Consider the following 22,755-nt stretch of genomic DNA (forward strand, 5'->3'; position numbering starts at 1 on the left):
ATGATATGATACCACAGGAAAAGTCAACACAATTAAAAACAAACAAATAAGACTCCTAAAATTGAAGAGCCTCATCATGACTAAAGAAACACAGATTACAACTAAAAAAGAAAAATTAACTGAAAAAAGAAAAATTAAATAAATATTAGCATTCAATTCTACAGATAAAGTTCTGCTATCCAGGATATATTAAGTACTCACAAAAATTAGCAAAAAAGAAATTTTAAAATCCTATCAAAAAATGAAACGAATAAATGAATAGACACTTCTCAGAGGAAGACAGGCAGATGGTCAGTAGGGACATGAAAAAAACTGCTCAGCATTAGAGAGATCCAAATCAAGACAATGAGAACCCATCTTACACTAGTGAGAATGGCACATATCAAAAACAGTAGGAACAATCTGTGTTGGAGGGGATGTGGTGAAAAAGGAACTTTATCCATTGCTGGTGGGAATGTTGCCTGGAACAACCCCTGTGAAAGACAGTATGGAGAGTTCTCAGGAAACGGGGTTTTGAACTGCCATATGACTCAGCAACTCCACTTCTGGGTATCAGCTCCCATGGCATAAAAACACAACTCAGAAAAGTACACATGCATACCATTATGCATTGCTTCATTCAGTGCCATAGTTAAGGAATAAAATCAACCTAGGTGTCCAGTGACAGATGAGTAGATTATAAAGATGTGGTATATATACACAATGGGATTCTATGCAACTGCGAGGAATGATGAAATCATGCAATTTGCTGGTCAACATGGTTGGAACTGCAAGATATCATGTTGAGTGAAGTAAGCCAGGAGAAACACGGATACAAGATGATGTCACTTAGCTGAGCTATAAGTAATACTGGATCAGTAAATGTACTGTAGAAAAAGGGGGGTGCTTAGAATCACCCTTGACCCCAGTGTTTAGAGAGGAGAAAGAGAATGAAAGAAATCTAAGGGGAAAACAGAAAATGGGAAGTAATGGGTAAAAGGCATCAGGGAGTAAAGAAATACTGGTGATATGGGAGAGTGGTCCAGCCATATGTACAAAACATAATACTCAAAAAAACTGAAAGCATGAGATCTAATCTGAAACCACTAAAACTCATGTCAGGCTGACAGGCGGGAGTGTCATAGAGTTGGGAGGGGGACAGAATACAGGAACACTGGTGAAGGGAAGTTGACACTGATGGTGGGATTGTGTTGAAATAATATATTGTTAACTCAACTATCAATAATTCTGTAAATCAAAGTTCTATAAATTAAAAAATGAAAAAAACAGAAAAATACCTAAGCATTTAATCATTTTTCTTTTATAGTTGTGCCAACAAAGAGTATAAAAAGTCTGTAAAACTAATAGCCAAAATCATATCAATTTTGCATGGATTTTGATGATCCCTGGCTTTCAATCCTTTATTATCACAGATGAGACAAGGGGAAGATTAAATGATAACATTAATATGGCTGGAGCATTATATATAATACTGCATAATATTTCTTTTAATCTGAAAAGTTTTCAAATTTTAATCATGTTTTTGAATAACATTGCACTAACATTGATACAATATATACACACGTGTAGACAAACGGTGCATTACTGATAGACAAGGTACATTTGTTTTATTTTATTTCATGTATTCGCCATGATTTACAAAGCTGTTTGTAAAAGTTTCAGACATTCAATATTCCAACTCCAAATCTGCTACCATTGTCAGTCTTTCTCCACCAGTGACCCAATGTTCTCTGCCATGCCTCACCCTGCCTCCTTAGGAAACTCATATTTTGGTTGAGTTTGCTTTTTATAGTTTGAATCGCTTCTTACACTAGAATTGAGCCTTCCATGAGAGCCTTAGTTACCTCACCTCTACAGCACTGAAATGATCAAGATCCTTGGCGAATGCATATTCTTGAGATGTTAGAGATGCTTTTTGTCACTCCAGTTCACCAGACATGCTCACCTCTAGTTATACCAGTTGGTACTTGGAGGACTCCAGGTTCTCCTGGCCTCCTTCATGTTGCATTCTTTATATGAGCCAAGAGTCCTACACTATTAATTCATTTTACTTTTGAACTCCTGCAAGAATAAAGGTAGCTCCTGAGAGAATATTGCCTCATTTGCTCAACTTATTTTAGGAAGTAGAAGCACAATTTCTGTATCTAAACTTGCATCAAGCACAGCATCCACTGAGCACATTCAGGTACTCCATAAATACCTACCTACCAAATATGATAAAGGGAACAATGCTAGAAATCTTAATGCAACTCTGTAATGGGTTATTATAATTAAAAGTGAAAAAAATGAATTCCTGAAATCCATGCATCTTTCTACTAAGCAGTTCTTAAATATTTCCATAGGTTATCTTATGTTATTTAACAAAATTTCAATGAAACATATGGGATGTAAGAAACAATAATTCCTAAGGATGTTATGTTTCAGTGCCCTTGGTGGCTCAGACTTTTGCCTGACTTCTGGCAGAGGTACAATAAAAACCCCCATAACCAGACCTCATCTATCCAGAATCCCCAACTGTATTTTAGCAAGAGTTTTTTATGTGGATCTGAGAGAGTATAAACATGTGGATCTGAGAGAGTATACATTAAGTAAGACACGAGTTGCAGGCAGCTGACCTGAGTTTACTCTGTGGCCTTTCATATGATTACCAGAGCATGTCCAACGGTCAGTTCTGAGCAGAGCCAGAAGTAGCCTCTGTGCACCACTGAGTGAGACCCAATTTCCCTCTCCCCACAAAAAGAAAGAGAAGATTTATAGCAAAAGCAAGAGGAAGGTTTTCTTCACAAAATCTATATTTTCAGAATCCTTTTTACTCATTTCTATTTTCTCATTCAGAAAATTCTGTATGAATTTATAGTTTTAATTGATAACTATAATAATAAGGAACATTTAATAAACACTTGCTCTCCAAATCAAGCTACTTTACATATTCCCAGTGGATCATTACAACCCCCCAAAGTATTCACTTCTATCATATTTATTTAAGATATTATAACTGAGTCACCTAGAGGTAAAATAACTTGTCTAAAAGGACTTAGTGCCAGAATTTGAGGTTAAATTAATCAATACCTGAACATAATGACAGTTCTGATATTGATAGTGTATTTACCTATAGACATTTATGATTATTAATTGTTAAATATCTTCCTGGTAAAGTATAGCTACTAAACTACTAAACTAGAATCCAAACTAAACTAGAAACTAAACCACTAAACTAGAATCCAAACATAGATTCATTCACAATGCACTTTGGATAGAAGTTTTAGATCAACTATCTATTTAAAATCAACTAAATAAGAAATAGATAAATAAAAAAATAAATAAGTGTCAGAAAGACAGTACAGTGGGCAAGGTGCTTGCTCTAAATATGCCTAATTTGGCTCAATCCCCATTACTCCATACAGTCCCTCAGGCCTGCAAGGAGTAAAACCAGAGCAGAGAGCCAGAGGTAAGCCCTGAGAAAAACTAGTCTCTGAATCAAAAAACAAACAAATAAAATTAACTAAACCCACTGCCCTCTTTTCATGTCAGCATTCTTGTTAATCAAGGCATTTAGGTACTAAAGAGATAGATGTGGAAAAGGACTGGAAGCAGGGAGAACTCCTTGAGTATATTTTGTAGATTAAAACAGAAGCAATATTGTCTTTTCAACAATATTTTGGTAACGAGGAATGGATTAATTTTTAAAAAGTCAGAGGGCTCCAAATGTGACCTGGAAAGTAGCAAAGTATGTAACATTCACTTATCATAGGTATATTTAAATTATTTGACATAACCCTATATTTGATGTTGTGGATGGGAGGAATAATTACTGGGCGAAATATGAATTGATTTATATTGGTGAGGAAGAATGCTCTTCTTGGTCAGGATATTAGCTGATAAGCAAATACACCGGTTTAAGTAAAAATTTTTCTTTCCAGTGACTTTCCAAAACAGTGGGGATCCAGGATTCTCTGAGGCTCTTACCTGAGACCTGAGCTCATGTCTTTACTCTTACTTGACACTATCACTTGGAAAGACTCCTGTGTGGAAGCAGAGGAGGCGTTTATCCTGGGTCTCGGCACTGCTAGTGTTGAGCCTGGAAGAGCAAAGCAGGCTTAATGAGGTGGGCACGTGAACCCTTCCCAAGAGATCTTTAAACCATTCTTTTTGCCCAGGGCATTGTCTGGAGAGTGGTTTACCTCATCTTAGTTCTAAGAGACTCAATTGTAGAAAACAATTTTCTTGCCTTTTACAGAATTATTGTGGGTGAAAATGATGGTGAGGTTTGCAATACCATGTGGCATGCTTAAAATAAGTACCCATTGAGTTTCTTTTGCACCTTTCCAGTCCATCACTCTTCTAGCATGGGCAAGAGGCTCCTACATCTGGAAGGGTCTAGGTCCACTGAAAGATTTTACGAAAGGATCACTATACAAATCCCCTGCCACTCTCTGTTCCTGAATGAATGTACTCCGTCTGTTCATTCTACTTGGACATTGCTTCCTCTCTACTTTATTTCTCCTTCGAGGCTTCCTTCATTCTTAATTTCAATTTCCAGAAATCTTGATCTAGATAGGTTAAGACTCAAAAACACGTGTGTATTGCCTAATTTGGAAATAATATAAAAGCATGTTTTTTCTCATATAAAAAATAGCTAATATCAGAGCATCAATGAGTGATTGAGAGAATTTATTCAGAAATATGTAAGATGTCATAGTCTAGGACTGAAGCGATAGCACAGTGGGTAGGGCATTTGCCTTGCATGCAGCCAACCTGGGTTTGATTCCTCTGTTCCTTAGAGAGCAAAGCAAGCTACTGAGAGTATCCTGCCTGCACTGCAGAGCTGGCAATCTACCCGTGGCGTATTCGATATGCCGAAAACAGTAACAAGTCTCACAACACAGACGTTACTGGTGCCTGCTCAAACAAATTGCTGAACAATGGGAGGACAGTGCTATAGTGCTATAGTCATAACCTAATTGACCAACATGAAGCCACTTTGAGATAGGGAACACTGACACATGAGTTATTACTTTTTGTATTTGTGCATTGGATCCATCATGCCATTCTACTCTAGAACCCAGATTCAACTTAGGCATCCATTGAACTATTGAACTGGGAAACTATGGTTGGAAGGATTGGCAGAATTGCTGCTATGATAGAGGCAGAACGGGATGGGAAGGGCACCAGTTAGTCTGTTTATAACTGGTCATTTTTTTAACGGAATATTTTAAATATCTCCAACAAGTTAGCTGGTAAGATAGAAATGGGGGTAAGATAAAAATGGGTGTGGTTGAGGGGAGGAGGTTAGAAAACATAAAAGAGGATGAGAGAGAGAGAGAGAGAGAGAGAGAGAGAGAGAGAGAGAGAGAGAGAGAGAGAGAGAGAGAGAGAACTTATTCTAGATCTCTCACCTGGGTCAGGGAAGACTGCAGGAAAAAGTGCAGTTCTCGCCCATCTGGCCTGAGAACAGAGGAAGCAAAGGGACAAAGAGTAGCAAGGAGAAGGGCTTTGAGGAGCAGGTAGAGGAGTCCCGGGTCCAGACCTCAGACCAGGTCACAGAAGGATGCAGGGCTTCTCAGGGCCACGTGAATCACACACTGAAAAGTTCAGCTTGGGGAACGAAAGAGTGATGTCACCCACTGCAGAGGACTGGACAGTGAAAGTCAGGATAGATGACATCATTCACTGGGAAGGTCATCAGGAGAACATGATATGCGACAATATACATGGAAAGTACATGGAAACAGAGACCTAAATATCAGGGAAGGTCCTAGAACTACCTAAACTATAAAATAAAGAAACTTTAATGTCATAAACTTCAGTGGTGGTTTGAGGGGTGATGGTTTATTTTTGTGTGTGTGTCTTTTTGGGTCTTATACAGCAATACTGAGGAGATACTCCTGGTTTTGCACTCAGGAATTACTCCTGAAGGTGCTCGGAGGAACATATGGGTTGCTGGGAATGAATCTGGATTGGCTGCATGCAAGGAAAGTGCCTTACCCTTTGTACTATCACTCTGGCCCCACATCAGAAGTTTTTATATGTAAGTTTTACATATAGAACTCAATGGCCTACCTCAGAAGAAGGCAGTTTTGTGATAATATTGAAGCAAAAGTAAAATTCCAAAGTTTTACTTTTACTTCAATATTATTAAAATTCCAATCTTTTCTTCCTGTGTCCATTTAAAAATCACTTCTGTACTATACTACCCCAAGAGTGAATCCCCATGCAACAAGCCTTTAAACCCTCATATCACAAAGCTTTGAACAATGGCAGAGTCACAAAACATCTTGGTATCCCAGCATGAAATTCTTTCTGAACATTATTATTGCTTTTTGGTATATTTCAATGTACAGAAAATAGTGGATGGGTGAGAGAATACACTTTATAAGAGAAATAGCCATTTCATATGCTATTAGTGATATGCTCCTAGGAAGTGACTACCCCACCCAGTTCCCAAGAGCTAGATTTGGAATGAGATGGCTCCTCACCTCCACTCCCAAGCCTCAGCTTACAAATGCCTTGATGGGGGTTTTCAGGTTGACTGATATTTTCTTAGTTTTCATTACCTTTTGGCCTTGGGGGAATGTCTTAGACAGAAACATCTGATGACAAATCTGAATGAGAACTAGAGGACTAAAATTCTCCCAATTTTTAAGGTGTAGCCAGTTCAGTACATGTGATACAGCTGAGTTATGAAATGTAAAAGGCAACAAGCCCCAACCAGCTTAGAAACAATGGAAATTTCAGGAAGTCTCTGATTTCTCCATGCCTAATTTTCCAGTCAACATCTATCAGGTATTAAAAAGAAGTGGGGAAGGTTGGAGAGAGGTAGAAAGCAACGGTAAGAGATATGTAAGAACTTCTGGACATTTTGGCCACAACCTTGAATTGTCTGCTATGTTTTTCTTAATAGAACTTCTTCTGAAGACTAGTTATATCATTTTAGGAATTTTCATAATTGTGGAAGTATGTACATTGTAGGTGGGGTTGGGCAGGGTGGAAACTGAAGTCCATGAGAATCAGGAAGAATGTTGAGTGCCAGGCCCAGGAATTCCTCTTACTTTCTTCTAGCTTTAAATTCTGTCTAACCTTGCTGACCTTCTGTCTACCCCTGAAACCCACCAGATCATGGATTGGTAAATTTAGATTATTATTTGTTTTTTCTTATCCCTAACTCCTTTCTTAACATTTCTTTTACAGAATTTGCCTACTCTATGGGTGTGCATTCAGTGGAAATAACATTTTAATGAGGACTCAAACAATTCTTCGGTGTTCAGAGCACGAAGGGATTTTGTACACAACTATTTCAACAGGGGTTGCTTACTGTATTTCCAGCCCATCAGAGTCAGAGATTTCTATGACTCTCTCGCTGTCTTGATAAGGACCACTATTTGAAAACACCAGGGTACTGAAGATTTCAGTGATGATAATTATATATCCAGACCTTCCAAACTCCTCACTACCTCAGTAGGAAGAAATTGGTGGAAACAAGTAACTTACTTAACTAAAGAATTGAAATAATGGATTAAGTTAATGAGTAAGCATACCCTTTATCTGTCTGAACCTGAAAGTTTAAACTATTGAACTTCATGTCCATACTACTTAGAAGTCCGTAACTTGTCAATTTTGTCATGTACTTGATAACGTTCCAAGTGTTTTACTTATTTAAATTACTTGTGTATGTTAGTGAGGAGGAAGGTCACACCAGTGGCACTCAGGCTTATTTCTGGCTCTCGCTCGGGGGCAAACTCACAGGCTGTCCATGAGAAGGGCAAGTGCCTTACCCACAGGATTATCACTCTGATCCCAAGTTATTTTTTGGAATATAATTCTCTGGAAGGAATCCCAGACTTTAAAATGACTGTAAAACTTTAAGCCCAAGAAACAGTCTTCTACAGAGATGTCTTGGTCACCCATTGGCAAATTCAGGATAAAGTTCATTCCCTGTAATCAGACTCATGAGTATTTCATGGTACTCTGCTCCCACCTTCTGGCCAATTGAAGTCAAGTCTAGCTGACATCTATTTGGTGACAGATTAATGGGGTCATGACTGAGATCAAGTTGACAGAAGGAATGTCTCTGAGGGTAACAAAATACTATAAAATACTATAAAGAATATGAGAACTATAGTGAAGTTAAAACGTTAGATTGTAAAAACAAAATTCTTACTTTATTTCCTAGGAATTATGAAATGCATGTCACAGAATCATATTTGACATTTAGACAGATATGAAAGCAAACATAAAATACAAAATATTTTATATAGAGAAAATCCTTATTTAGAACATTTCTAGCAATCATTTTATGGAACACTTTTGTTTTATACAATGGGTCTAAACTCTGCCTACATTTAAGTGCATATAATTTATTTGAAATTTTTTTTATTTGTTCACTGTGTTTACAAGTATCTATTGCATGAAATCATGGTAAATCTTCATACATTGCAGCTTGTATGTGTAAAGTAAAGAAATTTTATTTCAAAATATACTATATTCCCAATACTTTTAAAGTCTTATTTAACAGGATGTTTTCCATATTTAGTAAACATCATACATTGCCAATGATTCAGAGATATAGGATACAAAGAAATAGTGTGTGTTAATGTTAAACTTTGAATCCAGAAAGAGGTCTTGAGGTATATTTAATTTATAATGTCTTTCAGATTCAAGAATTTAACTGCAAAGCCTAGACACCATAGTATTTCAGGAAATTTTATAGGAATAGTTCTTCCCTCTGCCCCAAATTGTCTTTGACTTTCAAGGGGGTAATTGATTCATAGAAATAAATAGAAGGTGAAGACAATCTTTAGTTCAGTGGAAGGCATCTGTTTTGGTGAAACTGCTAGTAAAAAAATTTAAAACATACACACATTTTGAGGTTCTAGATTATTGTCATGGACATACAGCAAACAGAGTGTACATTCAAAATTATATATACTCTTAGTAAGAACTGCTGTCCATGACACTTGAGTCATAAATAAATTTGCCTGTCCAATCCCAAGCAAGCCTGATAGGAGATTCCATTCAGGGTAGGTGTGATTGGCAATGTAAAATTTCCAGTCCCTCCATTCCCAGTTCCCAGTCAGGTGTCTCTGGAGACACAGGTAACCAACCAAAATTTCTGATTCTCTAGCAGCATGCTATATAATCTAAGACCTGGGTTCATATAGCTGAGAGGGCGGCAGGGGTCAGGGGCTCAGGGGTAATGGGCTGTGGGTGGGAGATTGCTCAATGAGATGATGAGGTACATACGTTGTATGCCAGAGGCCTGGGAAGCCAGTGATGTGCGTTGGCCAAAAACTGAAAAGACAAAAGAGAAATTAAAACCCACAAATTAGTCTCATTCAAGTTTTCACTGAGGCAGATATTCTACAGCACTATAGGCAACACTGCTGCCACTACTCTGTTATAAGGTATTCTCTACTTCATATTTTTTATTCCTTTATCAAAAATTAACTATGGGTCTGTCATTTTTTAATTCTATTTTATTGATTGGATGGTCTGTCCTTCTTCCAGTGCCATGCTGTTTTAATTACTACTGCTTTGCAGTTGAGGAATGTGATGCCTCCAATATTCTTTTTCCAAGGGTTGCTTTGGCTATTGGGGATGGTTTGGTATTGCTATTGGGATATTGGGATTGCTTTGGCTATTGTGGGATTACTGTTCCAAACAAATTCATGAGTGTTATATCTATTTCTTTGAAAGTCTCATGAGGCTCATGCACTGCCAGTGCACTGCTGATGTAATCTACAAGGCTGTGACTTTCAGACTTCCCAGGAACTTAGAATGGAATTGTTAAGGATACAAAGGAACTTAAAGAAACAGTGTAGGGGCTGGAACAATAGCACAGCAGGTAGGGTGTTTGCCTTGCATGCGGTGGACCTGGGTTCAATTCCCAGCATCCCATATGATCCCCTGAGCACCGCCAGGAGTAATTCCTGAGTGCAGAGCCAGGAGTAACCAACCCCTGTGCATCACCAGGTGTGACCCAAAAAGGAAAAATAAATAAACAATATAATACATCCCCCTAAAAATAAAGGGGTATATGAGAGCAGAAATGAGGAAGATGCAAACAAAAGAAACAAGCTTTGAAAACTCAAGTAGGTGAAAAGAAAAATTAACTGGAAAACCTCAGCAGCAGAGTAACAGCTGCTGAGAACAGAATAGTGAACTCCAAGGTGAGGTGCAGAGAATCTCCAGACTACAACAGAAGATGGAAAAGAGCCTCAAAATAAACCAAAAGAACAAGAGAAAATCGGGATGAAGCCAAAGAAACAACATGAGAATCACTGAAGAGCCAGAGGGACAGTAAGAAAACCCTGATGTAGAGACAACCATCAATCAAAGCTAGCATTGCTGAGAAGTTCCAGGAACTGAAGCATGTATGGACCCGAAGCCAGGAGCCTCGAAGGTAACAGCTAAAAGAAATGCAAATAAAAAATACCCCAAGACACATCCTAATCAGAATGATGAAAACCATAGATAGAGATAAAATAATGAAAGCAGATCAAAGAAGAAAATTTTGTATAGGAAGCATCCCTAAGTTTCACAGCAGACTTACCAGATGAAATCCTCTGGGCCAATAGACAGTGGTGGGGAATAGTGAACAAACTCACTGAAATGAATGACTCACCAAGAATATGTGACATAGCCAGATTCTCATTCATATCTGAAGAAACAATACACAACTTCACCAATAAAGAACAACTCAGCAACTTCATAGAATAAAAACTATTGTTACAAAACTAGGTGGGCTAACTTTAAGACATGACCACTCCCACAAGTATACCAAACTTCTAAATAAAGATGGCACAAATCCCATCACAATAATCTCTTTCAATGTCAATGAACTAAATGCACAAATCCAGAGGCACAGAGTGGCAAGATGGACTAGAAAATTGAACCCAACATTCTGCTGACTGCATGAAATACATCTGAACAATCAAAGAAAACACAGGCTCAAAGTCAAAGGCTGTAAAACAATTCTCCAAGTAAATAACCCCCTTCAAAAATCTGGAGTGGCCATACTAGTATTAGACCCATAGTATTCAGGCTGAACGTTTTAAGAGACAGTAAAAGGTCATTTCTTAATGATGAAGGGAGTGGTACATTAGGTAGATCTCACACTCCTAAAGTATATGAAAAACCAGCAAAATACGTAAAATAACTGCTAACAGACTTGAAGAAAGACATTGATAGCAACACAATAATAGTTGGAGATTTCAACATCACTTTGTCACTTCTCAGTAGACCGACTAGACTAAAGCTCAGCAAGGAAATACTTTGAGGGAAGAAATGGAAGAGCGGTGTTAGTGTATATGTATATTATATATTAGTGTATATATATAAAATTTTTATTTTCCAAAAACTGAGTACATATGGGACATTCTCCAAGAAGGACCACATGCTGGGGTCACAAAACATACCTCAATAAAATCAAGAAGATAGAAATGGTATCAACTAGCATTTTGGACCATGATGCACTAAAATAGAAATTAATCACACATGAAAACGGAGAATCAAATTGAATACCTGGAAGTTAAACAGCTCACTACTGAACAGCCAGTAGGTTAGATGGGACATCTAAGAGGAAACCAGGAAAGATTCCTGGAAACAAGCGATAATGAGGCTACAAGCTACCAGACCTGTTGCACACAGCAAAATCTGTGTTAAGAGGAAAGTTTATAGCTCTATAATCATTCATCAGGAAGGAAGAAAGGGTCCACATCAAGAACTTAACCTCATATATCATCATCATCATCATCATCATCATCATCATCATCATCATCCGTTGATCGTCGAATTTCTCAAGCAGTCTAAGTAATGTCTTCATTCGTCCTAGCCCTGAGATTTTAGAAGCCTCTCTTTACTCCCCTATCCTCTCTATCCTCCCCAACGATGCTGCGTTGGAGGCTCTTTCAGAGTCAGGAGAATGAGGCCCAGCTTATAACCTCATAGCTTAAGACCTTGGAAAATGAACAAGAATAACAAGCAGGAGGAAGAAAATAACAAAACAGAGTACAAATCAATGGACTGGAATCCAAAAAAAATGTCCAAAATACCAATGAAACCAAAAGGTGGTTCTTTGAGAAAATAAACAAGATCAATACACCACCAATGAGACTCAAACTGAAACAGAGGAAGAGAAGCCTAATAAACCGAATCAAAAGTATGAAGGAGGGTATCACAACAGAAACTATAGAAATCCTTAGAATCATCAGAGACTACTTTGTAAATCCTTACAGCACAAAACAAGAGAACCTCGAAGAAATGGATAAATTCCTGGATTCCAATAACTACACAAGGCTAAACCAAGAAGATTTTGAAAACCAGAACAGACATATCACTATCAAGGAAATTGAAATGGTAATCAATTTCAGGGTAAAAGTCTCCCCCAAATCAAAATCCCTGGCCCAAATGGATTCACTAATGAATAGGACCTATTGCCAATCATCTTCAAGCTTTCCAGGAAACTGAAGAAAAAAAAACCCTGAACAGTTTCTGTGATGCAGATATCACCCTGATACCCAGAGCAGAGACACCACACACAAACAAACACACACACACACAATTATAGACTGATATCACTAATGAAAACAGGTGCAATTATCCTCAACAAAATGCTAGTAAATAGAATCCAACAACTCATCAAAAAGATCATTCACCACGGTCAAGTAGGATTCATCCCGGGGATGCAAGGATGCTTTAACATTTGAAAGTTAATCAGCATAATACACTATGTCAATAAAAGAATAAAAACCATATGATCATATCTATTGTGAAGAAAAAGTGTTTGACAAGGTCCAGCACCTGTTCATGGTAAAAACTCTCAACAAAAGGGGAGTTGTAGGGACAGTTTTTACATAGTCAAAGCCATCTACCACAAGCCGACAGCAAGCATTATCCTCAATGGGGAAAAACTAAAGGCCTTTCCTCTAAGATCAGGGACAAGACATAGTAACCCATTCTCATCACATAATATTTGCCATACATTAGGGAATAAAAATGACATCAAAGGCTTCCAGATAGGGAAGGAAGAAATAAAGCTCTCATTATTTGTAGATAACATGATATTATACTTAGAAAATCCTAAAGACTCCACGACAAAGTTCTTAGACACAATAGATTTGTATAGTATAGTGGCAGGTTAAAAAATCAATCCCTAGAAGCCCATGGCTTTCTATGTGCAAATAATGAGTAAAACAATGCCATTCACAATCATGCCTCAGAAAATCAAGTACCTCAGAATCAGTTTAACTACACAGGTGAATAACCTATAAAAAGAAAGCTACAAAATAGTACTTCAAGAAATAAAAGAAGACAGGAGAAAATAAAAACACACCCCATGCTCAAGGATTGAAAGGATTAACGTCGTAAAAATGGTAATACTCCCCAAAACATTATACAGATTCAATGCAGTCCCTACAAGGGACTGTATTTTCATTCAAAGAAATAGATCAAACACTCCTGAAATTCACATGAAACAACAAACCCCCAGGAATAGCTAAAACAATCCTTGGGAAAAAGAAGATGGGAGGCATCAACTTCACCAACCTCAAACTGTACTAAAAAGAGGCAGCAATGAAAGTATCCTGGCATTGGAATAAAGACATATCTGTAGATCAGTGGAAGAGAATTGAATATTCTGAAAATGGCCCTCAAATACATGGTCACCTAATCTTTGATAAAGAGCAAGAATTATGAAGTGGAACAAGGAAAGCCTCTTTATAAGTGGTGCTGGAAAAACTGCGTAGATACATGTGAAAAAATGAACTCAGACCTCTTTCTAATGCCAGGCACAAAATTAAGATCAAAATGAATTAAGGACCTCAAAATCAGACCTGAATTCATAAGGTTTATGGAGGAAAACATGGGCAGAACCCTTCATGACATTGAAGCAGAATGAATGTTCAAAGATGAAACACTACTGAACAAGCAAGTGGAAACAAAGATAAGAGAGACTACATTAAACCCAGAAGCTTCTGCACCTCAAAGGAATCAATGGCCAAGATATAAAGACAGAACACAGAATAGGAAAAATATTTACCTAATTCCCATCTGATAAGGGGTAATATCCAAGATACATAAGGCACTCGTAGAACTTTACAAGAAAAAAATGTCCTAACCCATCAAAAAATGGGGATAAGAAATGAACAGAAACTTCCTCAAAGAAGAAATACAAATGCCCAAAAGATACACGAGAAAATGCTCTATAATTGCTAATTATCAGGAAAATGAAAATCAAAATGAGATATTTTATACCTCAGACTGGCACATGAAAAAGAACAGAAGCATCCAGTGCTGGTGTGAATGTGAGGAGAAAGGGACTCTCCTTTATTGTTGATGGGAATGCTGATTGATTCAACCTTTCTGAAAAACAATTTGGGCATTCCTCAAAAAGCTATAAATTGAGCTTTCATACAACTCTTCAATACCATTTCTGGGAATGTACCCCAGGGACCCCAAAACACACTACAGAAATGCCATCTGCAAGTCTATGTTTATCACAGCACCATTCACAAAAGCCAGAATCTGGGAATAACCTTTGTGCCCAAGAACAGATGACTGGTGGGGGCTGGAGTGATAGCACAGTGGGTATGCCTTGCAATTGGCTGGCCTGGGTTTGATTCCCGGTATTCCATATGCCCTCCTCCCCCCGCACCACCAGAGGTAATTCCTGAGTGCATGAGCCAGGAGTAACCCCTGTGCAATTCGGGGGTGACCCTACAAAAAAATTTTTTTAAATGGGACTCATTAAATTATGAAGCTTTTGCACCTCAAAGCAAATGATGACCAGAATATAAAGACAGCCCAGAGACTGAGAAAAACTTCTGGCCCATCACTCATTTGATAAATGGCTACTACCCAAATATATATAAAGAACTGTTAGAATTCTATCAGAAAAAAAATATCTAACCCCATCAAAAATGGGGAGAAGAAATGAACAGAAATTCCATCATAGAGGAAATACAAATAGCCAAAAAGCATATGGGAAAATGCTGTATCACTAATCATCAGGGAAATGCAAATCAAAACAAGATACTACCTTACACAGAGAGACTGGGCTCACCCAAAATAACAACAGCTGGTCTTGACATGACGGACATGAACCCTCACCCCAGTGTTGGTGGGAATGTCCAGCTAGTTCAGTACTTTTCGAAGTCAATATGGCCATATCTCCAAAACCCAGCAATTGAACTTACAAACCAGCAATCCCACTGTTCAGAATATACCTGAAGGGCCCAAAATAACAATTCAGAAAAGACATCTGCATTGCAGCTCTAGTCACAGTATCCAAAATCTGGAAACAACCCAAGTTCTCAAGAACAGATGTCTGGATAAAGAAATCAGGTACATTAGTGAAGATGTTGGAACATTGTGTGCCTGAAACTTAGTAATGAATAACTTTGTAATTCTGTGATTCTGGGTGATTTTTTAAAAAATCATAATGGTAAACAAATGAAAAAAAGCAGGTATGTTGCTTTAAGTAGACTACAGTCCTCAACTCTGATGCTATGACTCAGATTTATCCCTAAGCAGACTGGATAACCTATTGCCCTAAAACTCTTTCCAAAGGAATTGGCTTTGACCTGGAGCAGTGTGTTGGGAAAGTCAAAATCCAACTTTCAAGTAGTGTTTGCAAAATAGTGGTGGTTTCAGTGGTAAACAATTACATGAAAGTGTAAGAGAAGCAAAGTAGTCATAGGCAGGAAATGAGACAGCTAATTTGAGGGTCATGTCAAACCTCAAAGACTGGTCTCAAAAACCTTTCCTTCAAATGGGGCCCCAGATTTAATTGGATAGTGCTGTGAGACTTTGTATTGTGTTGGAGTAGTGTCCAACATAAAAGCCAGTTGGAGTGGCTTATAAATCGGTCTTGATGCCAACAGAGAGAGGGTTTACAGAAAAGTCATGGAAAGGACACAAAGCTCTTTAGGAGTAGGTTTATCCTCAAACTGCATCTTCTGAAGAAAAACATGAAAAATGACATATTGCAAGAGAATTAGATTTAAATACATTAGCCCCACCAAGGCACTAATAAATGTCAAACAACTGATTACAACAAGGTTTGGTGTCCAGAATTGGCATGTTATCTACAAATATAGTTTCCAATCCCAGCAACGATTGTCCTTGTTTCCACTGCAAGACTTGCAGTGAAACATCAAAATGTAAACCGTGTTTAGTGATCAGCAAATGAAAATAAAACATAACAATTAGGAGGATTGCTGAATAGAGTTAAAAGTAAGTTCTGACCTCACTGATCAGAGCCCCCCAAACAAACAAGACGACAATGAGAAACTGCAAAAATCTGCCAGGTGGTGCCCAGAGGCTACCAGGGTTCACGGGGGCAATATTGGGTAGGAGGTGTCTTGTATGTGGTACCAGGGATCCTCTTAGGGTCTCACACATGCTAGTCATGTGCTCTACCACTTGAGCTATTTTCCTGGCCCCAAATCTCTTTGGAACTCATTTTCATGACTTGTAAGAAGTTGATGTAGGTGATTGGTAAGGTTTCTTTGAGGTTAAATATACTGATTCTCATGTCTTCTATTCCCAGAGGGGAAATAACTGTGTACTCTACCAACTTATTGGTAAAGTTAAAATATCATTGATTTTTAAAAGATGAAAGCTCTCCTCTTGCTTTTGCCAAACTCTAGAAGGTAAGCTAAGGACAGTTATAAAGTGCAGTTACCTGAGAAAACTAGTCTTTGGCTTCTGCCTTTGCAGTTACATTTATCAATCATATCTGGAGTAAACGCATCTCTGTGACAGTTGATACAATACAGATAGGCTCTAGACAATGAAAACAGATCAAGAATAATTTCACAATAGGGTAGAATGGTGCAGCTACAGTTTACCTGCCATTACATGGTACCTGCACTAGGGTATTTAATCCCACCCACTGCCTAACCAATAAATAGAAAATATTACCTTCTCACTTCCTTTGGAGATTCAGCAATAAAGAATCCTAATGTGTTCTTACGCAGCTTAACTTGTGCAGGTGGATTTAACATCAGGCGACTAGAAACAAAAAAGTACAGTAATTTTCCCTCTGATTTCTTTGATTTTTGGAAAAAAGGCAATATTTGGTATTTCATTCCATCATTCCATATGAGTATAAATTGAAGATTCATAGGATTCAATTTCCTTTCTTTCCAAACACAGTAAAAAGTGTAAAGTGTATGTACTTAATTGTTTGATAGATGTTACTGAGTGTTGCCAAATGACAGCATGACTGCTGGGCTGTATTCATAGCTGTGTTACGGGGGAGATTTTAAATTATGTCCTGAATCTCAGGTGGTCAAACAATCTCAGGTGCTGGAAAATTTGTTAATTGCAGCTATCAATGCCAGGGAAGTCAAGGTCATATAAGTTGTTCATTTGTAGTCATACAGGTGGTTATCCTTAGATATCCTTAGACCATTTTCTCTTAACATTCAGTCAAAAAATTCAGTTAACAGTAGTTAACAAGTTTCTTTTATTCTCCAAGCAAATTTTGAACTTCATTTTCTTTTCAATGAAAAAAAGAAAGATATTTTTGAAAGCAAGAATTCCTACCTCTATATTATGTGTACTTTTTGATTTTCTATTTTATCACGATTGCTTTAAAAATATAATTTGGATGATATCATGTTGAGTGAAATACGCCAGAAGAAGGACAAACACAGAATGATATCACTTATCTGTGGTATATAAAATAACTGGATGAGGAAATGCAATGAAATGAAGGGAGCTGGTAGTTGCCTAACTTAGCCACTAGCCTAGAGTAGAGGGAGGGAGACACCGAAGAAAATAAATCAAGGGGAGAAGGGAGCAGATAAGAAAGAGAAGTAATGTGGGAATAAGCTTCAGTTACATAGGTGATGTGGAAAGCGATATAGCTATAGATCCAAACACAGACTCAATAATAATTAAAATATGAGACCTGGATTATAACTGCAAACTTTCAAATGTGTCAAGGGAGCAGGTGTGGAGGGGACATGGGAACGCTGGTGAAGAGAGGGCACTGATGCTTAGATTGCTGTCAAAATACTGGATGCCTGAAACCCAACTGTCAGCATCTTTGTAAATCATGGTTATTTAATTAAATAAAAAGCAAAAATATCACCTGAGATATCTCAATCATGCTCTTCCTTGCTATAAAGCTCCAGTCCAATTATTTGAGATTCTATGTCAATTCTCAGAATCTTACAGTTTTATTTCCTTTAATGAAAACCTACCATACAGTGAGGCCTTATAATCCTGAAACTTTCACTTTGTGCATGGTGCCAGGACTCCTTTTTTTATTTGTTCATTTTTGTCTTTTGGAGCCACTCCCAGTGGTGCTCAGGAGTCACTCTTGGCTGTGTGCTCACAGATCACTTCTGGTGATGCTCAAGGGACAATATGCAGTTTTGGAGAATAGACTCACATCAGCCTCATACATAAGTGCCTTAATCACAGTACTATTTCTCTGGTCTATCTTTACTTTTTTGAAACGTATCTAATATGTTCATTGAAAAAAGGTCGTTTGTACTTTGGTGAAGGATACCAAACTAACTTGCAAGTGTTAAATCTTACAAAAATAAAAGGGCATGCACAACAAAAACTCTGATCATATGCACAGCAGAAAGATTCCATGTAATCAGAAAGATTTTCATGTATTATATTTTTCTTGGTTTAATTTGGGGGGGCGGCTGTTGGAGAGGGTAAGTGTCTCCCAGTTGGAGCTCAGAAGGTCCTTAATGGAAGCTCCAAGCCAACCAGTCCAGAAGCTCAATGCAAGGGCCCAAAGATGCAATGCTGTTTGGATCCTGTGGTGCCAGAGTCACCCTGGACAACCTAGTGGCCTGGGGGCTTTTAAGTCTGCCCCTGGCATTGCTCAGGCCACCATGTGGTGCTGGGACTCAAACTAGAGTTAGGTGAATGCTAAGCATGTGTCCTAACCATGCTGTACTAGCTCTCTTCCCAGGGGCTGGGAAGAGAGCTAAACATAAAACATATTCTATGTTTTAAGGGATGGTACTCATTAATTTAATTCTACATATATCACAATGATAATATTGGTGGTTCCATGAAACAAGAGGTGAACTTCCTGTGAAGATGTATTCCAAGATGTCATTATTACATGGCCTCTCCCTCATAAATTAGGGCTAGTTGCTTTGTTAGGGAATGCTTATCAAATCAGTAAGCTCAACATTATCTGACTGGGGTCAAATTCAGCTTTACCTCTTAGCATACCACAAGTTATTACCTAAGATAAATTCTCATTTTTTCTAGGTGTTTTGCAGTTTTATAGTTTATTCAAGTGTAGCCATCAAAAGGTGAGTAAAGGTAGATATTCACTCAAATTTTCAATATACTTATGTTAAGTTCATCCCTTGTGTTTCTCAATTTTTCTTCTACCAATAGTGTTTGTGATGGATTCAACACAATCTCATAATCAAAAGAACAGCCTTCAGACACTGGTTCTGCCACTCAAGAGTGGTATAAAAACTGGGGACAATTGCTTAAGTTTTCAGAGGCTCAAATTTCTTCCTTTGTGAAATAGGACTACCAATGAGATTCAGATGAAAGCATAGTTGTAAGTATTTAAGAGTTAGTGTAACTTACAGCAATGTTGCTCGTAAGTTATCATGTAAGTAATTACTAACATCAGTGTCTTTGCAAAACTGGATAACTGTTTTAATATACCTGACTTTTGGTGAAGAAACAAGATCCTCTCACAATAGGTGTGTGTGTGCATGCTCGTGTGTGAGCACACTGGCATGCACTTTCATGTGTATTCATGTGCTAGGTAATAAGCAACACCTTATCAACCACGTGTTAAAATTGGCTGTTTTAGCAAAAAAAATATTAACATTTCCAGTCTATAATACCTCAATAATTCTCCTATTAGAATTTACAAGACTCTAAGATGTTCAACTTATAGTGGATCTTGAGAGCATTAGATCCAGTGATTTCCGAATGCTGAGTTAACTGGCTATATCAATATGCCTTAGAAACATTTCTCAAGACTCACTTGAAGATTTTGATTTTAGAAAGCCAAATGTGGGACTTTTGAATCCATATGCCCTTAAAAGTTTGAAAAATAATTCTGAGGTATAGACTAGGTTGTTGAAGGCCAAAGATATTAAACCTTGATGATGTTTTGAGCCAGTATGAATTGCAACTTGCCCTAGACACCCCCTTATTGATTGTCATGAGCCATTTCTAACAGAATATAAATTTGTGTAGTGATTTAGATTCTGAGATTTTTCAGGGTTGATAAATAAAATGCCACAAGTTGGATGATAATATTCATTATGTTTTCATAGTGACTTGCTTTATAAAAGACTCCACCGATTTTTCTTTTGCTTTGACATCTTCCATATTCTACTTACTTTCCTTTGTTCCACAAAAATGCATTATTCATAGTATATATGATACAATTATTATTAAAATTGAATCTTTATACTTATATTATTCCTTGAAATTTCAACTTTAGGATTGGAAGTGGCGGGTCTTAGGATTTAGTTAAATTTACCCTCATTTTATTTTTATTTATTTATTTTTAATTTTTTTTTAATGAATCACCAAGGGGGTACAGATACAGGTTTTTTTTATTAATAGTTTATTTTTAATTAGTGAGTCAATGTGAGGATACAGTTACAGATTTATACATTTTTGTGCTCATGTTTCCCCCATACAAAGTTCGATAACCCATCCCTTCACCAATGCCCATTCTCCACCACCCGTAAACCCAACATCCCTGCCCCCCTCCCCAGTCCCGTCTCCCCCCACCCCACACTGCCACTATGGCAGGGTATTCCCTTTTGTTCTCTCTCTCTGATTAGGTGTTGTGGTTTGCAATAAAGGTGTTGAGTGGCCATTGTGTTCAGTCTCTAGTCTATATTCGGCCCGCATCATCCTTCCCCCACATGACCTCCAACCACATTTTACTTGGTGTTCCCTTCTCTGAGTTGCCCAGAATGAGAGATCAGCCTCCAAGCCATGGAGACAACCTCCTGGTACTTATTTCTACTATTCTTGGGTGTTAGTCTTATAGTCTATTATTCTATATTCCACAGATGAGTGCAATCTTTCTATGTCGGGTACAGATACAGGTTTACATATTCTCGTGCTTGTGTTTCAGTCATATACAGCTTGAGTATCTATCCCTCAGCCAGTACCCGTTCTCCACTGTTAACCCCATCATCCCTCCCATCCCCTCGCACCCCCTCCCACCCCATTCCCCTCCCCACTCCCCCTTATTGGCAGAGCATTCCCCTTGGTTCCCTCTCTCCCTTTGAGCATTGTGGTTAGTAATGGAGGTCTTGGGTGGCCAATGTGTTTGGTCTATAGTCTGCTTCGTGCACGCCTCTCCCATCCCAAACGGGTCCTCCCACCACATTTTTGCTTGGCATTCCCTTCTCTATCTGAGCTTACTTTCCCCCAGCATGTGAGGCTGGTCTCCAAGCCATGGAGCAAATCTGGTATTTATTTCTGTTAGTCTTGGGTGTTAGGCCTCCATTCTGTTGTTTTATATTCCGCAGATGAGTGCAATTCTTCTATGTCTGTCCCTCTCTTTCTGACTCATTTCACTTAGCATGATACTTTCCATGTTGATCCACTTGTATGCAAAGTTCATGACTTCATCTTTTCTGACAGCTGCATAGTATTCCATTGTGTAGATGTACCAAAGTTTCTTTAGCCAGTCATCTGTTCTTGGGCATTCGGGTTTTTTCCAGATTTTGGCTATCATAAATAGTGCTGTGATGAACATACATGTGCAGATGTCATTTTGGCTATATCTTTTTGCCTCTCCAGAGTATATTCCCAGAAGTGGTATTGCTGGGTCAAATGGGAGCTCGATTTCTAATTTTTTGAGGAGCGACCATATTGTTTTCCAGAAGGGTTGAACCAGTCAGCATTCCCACCAGCAGTGTAGGAGGGTCCCTTTCTCCCCACATCCTCTCCAACAGCGGTTGCTTTTGTTCTTTCGGATGTGTGCCAGTCTCTGTGGTGTTAGGTGGTATCTCATAGTTGTTTTGATCTGCATCTCCCTGATGATTAGTGATGATGAGAATTTTTTCATATGCCTTTTGGACATTCGTATTTCTTCCTTGAGAAAGTTTCTGTTCATTTCTTCACCCCATTTTCTGATGGGGCTGGATGTTTTCTTCTTGTAGAGTTCAACCAGTGCCTTATATACCCTTGATATCAACCCCTTATCAGATAAAATTTACCCTCATTTTATAATGAATACTTCTTCACAGAAAATCATGATGAGAATTAGAATCTAGTCTGTTGATTTAAATTTAATTAATTAGATTGTAACTAAAATAATACATCTGTCAACATAGTTGAACAAATATTTTTACTTGCTTTCTATCTTATTTAAGATGATCTTTAATGTTATCCTTGTTTGTTCACTTTTTGGTTTGGAGGGCACTCCCAGCTATGTTCAAGTATTTTTATTGGCTCTGCACTCAGAAATCACTCCTGGAATGTTCAGAAAACCATATAGGATGTTGGGGACTGAACCCATGTTAGCCAGGTACAAGGCAAATGTCTGATTCACTGTACTATCACTCCAGTCCCTCTTTTGTATTATCCTTAAGACATTTTCCATAAAGTTCAGTTCTTATTCTCTGTCTTGGATTTTAAAAAGTTTATCAATAGCTTTATCATTCTTTTCAATTTATCCAATATGAGCTCACACACACACACACACACACACACACACACACACACACACACACACACACACACACCCTACCAGTAGATGTTCTTGCCAAGAATTTG

General features: G+C 38.0%; 1 protein-coding gene across 1 annotated transcript in view; it reads right to left on the reverse strand.

Moving 5' to 3' along the window:
• The window catches only part of KCNU1 (potassium calcium-activated channel subfamily U member 1), a 204,294-nt gene that overhangs the window by 120,857 nt on the left and 60,682 nt on the right, over positions 1–22,755 (reverse strand). Inside the window, exons 17-19 of the mRNA XM_055128431.1 lie at positions 16,921–17,010; positions 16,692–16,782; positions 380–402 (exon numbers count right to left, since the gene is read on the reverse strand). Of these exons, the coding sequence (XP_054984406.1) occupies positions 380–402; positions 16,692–16,782; positions 16,921–17,010 (204 nt within the window). The remainder of the gene's footprint in view (positions 1–379; positions 403–16,691; positions 16,783–16,920; positions 17,011–22,755) is intronic.

Source organism: Sorex araneus, chromosome 1 (genome assembly GCF_027595985.1).
Source record: "Sorex araneus isolate mSorAra2 chromosome 1, mSorAra2.pri, whole genome shotgun sequence".
Classification (NCBI taxonomy): Eukaryota; Metazoa; Chordata; class Mammalia; order Eulipotyphla; family Soricidae; genus Sorex; species Sorex araneus.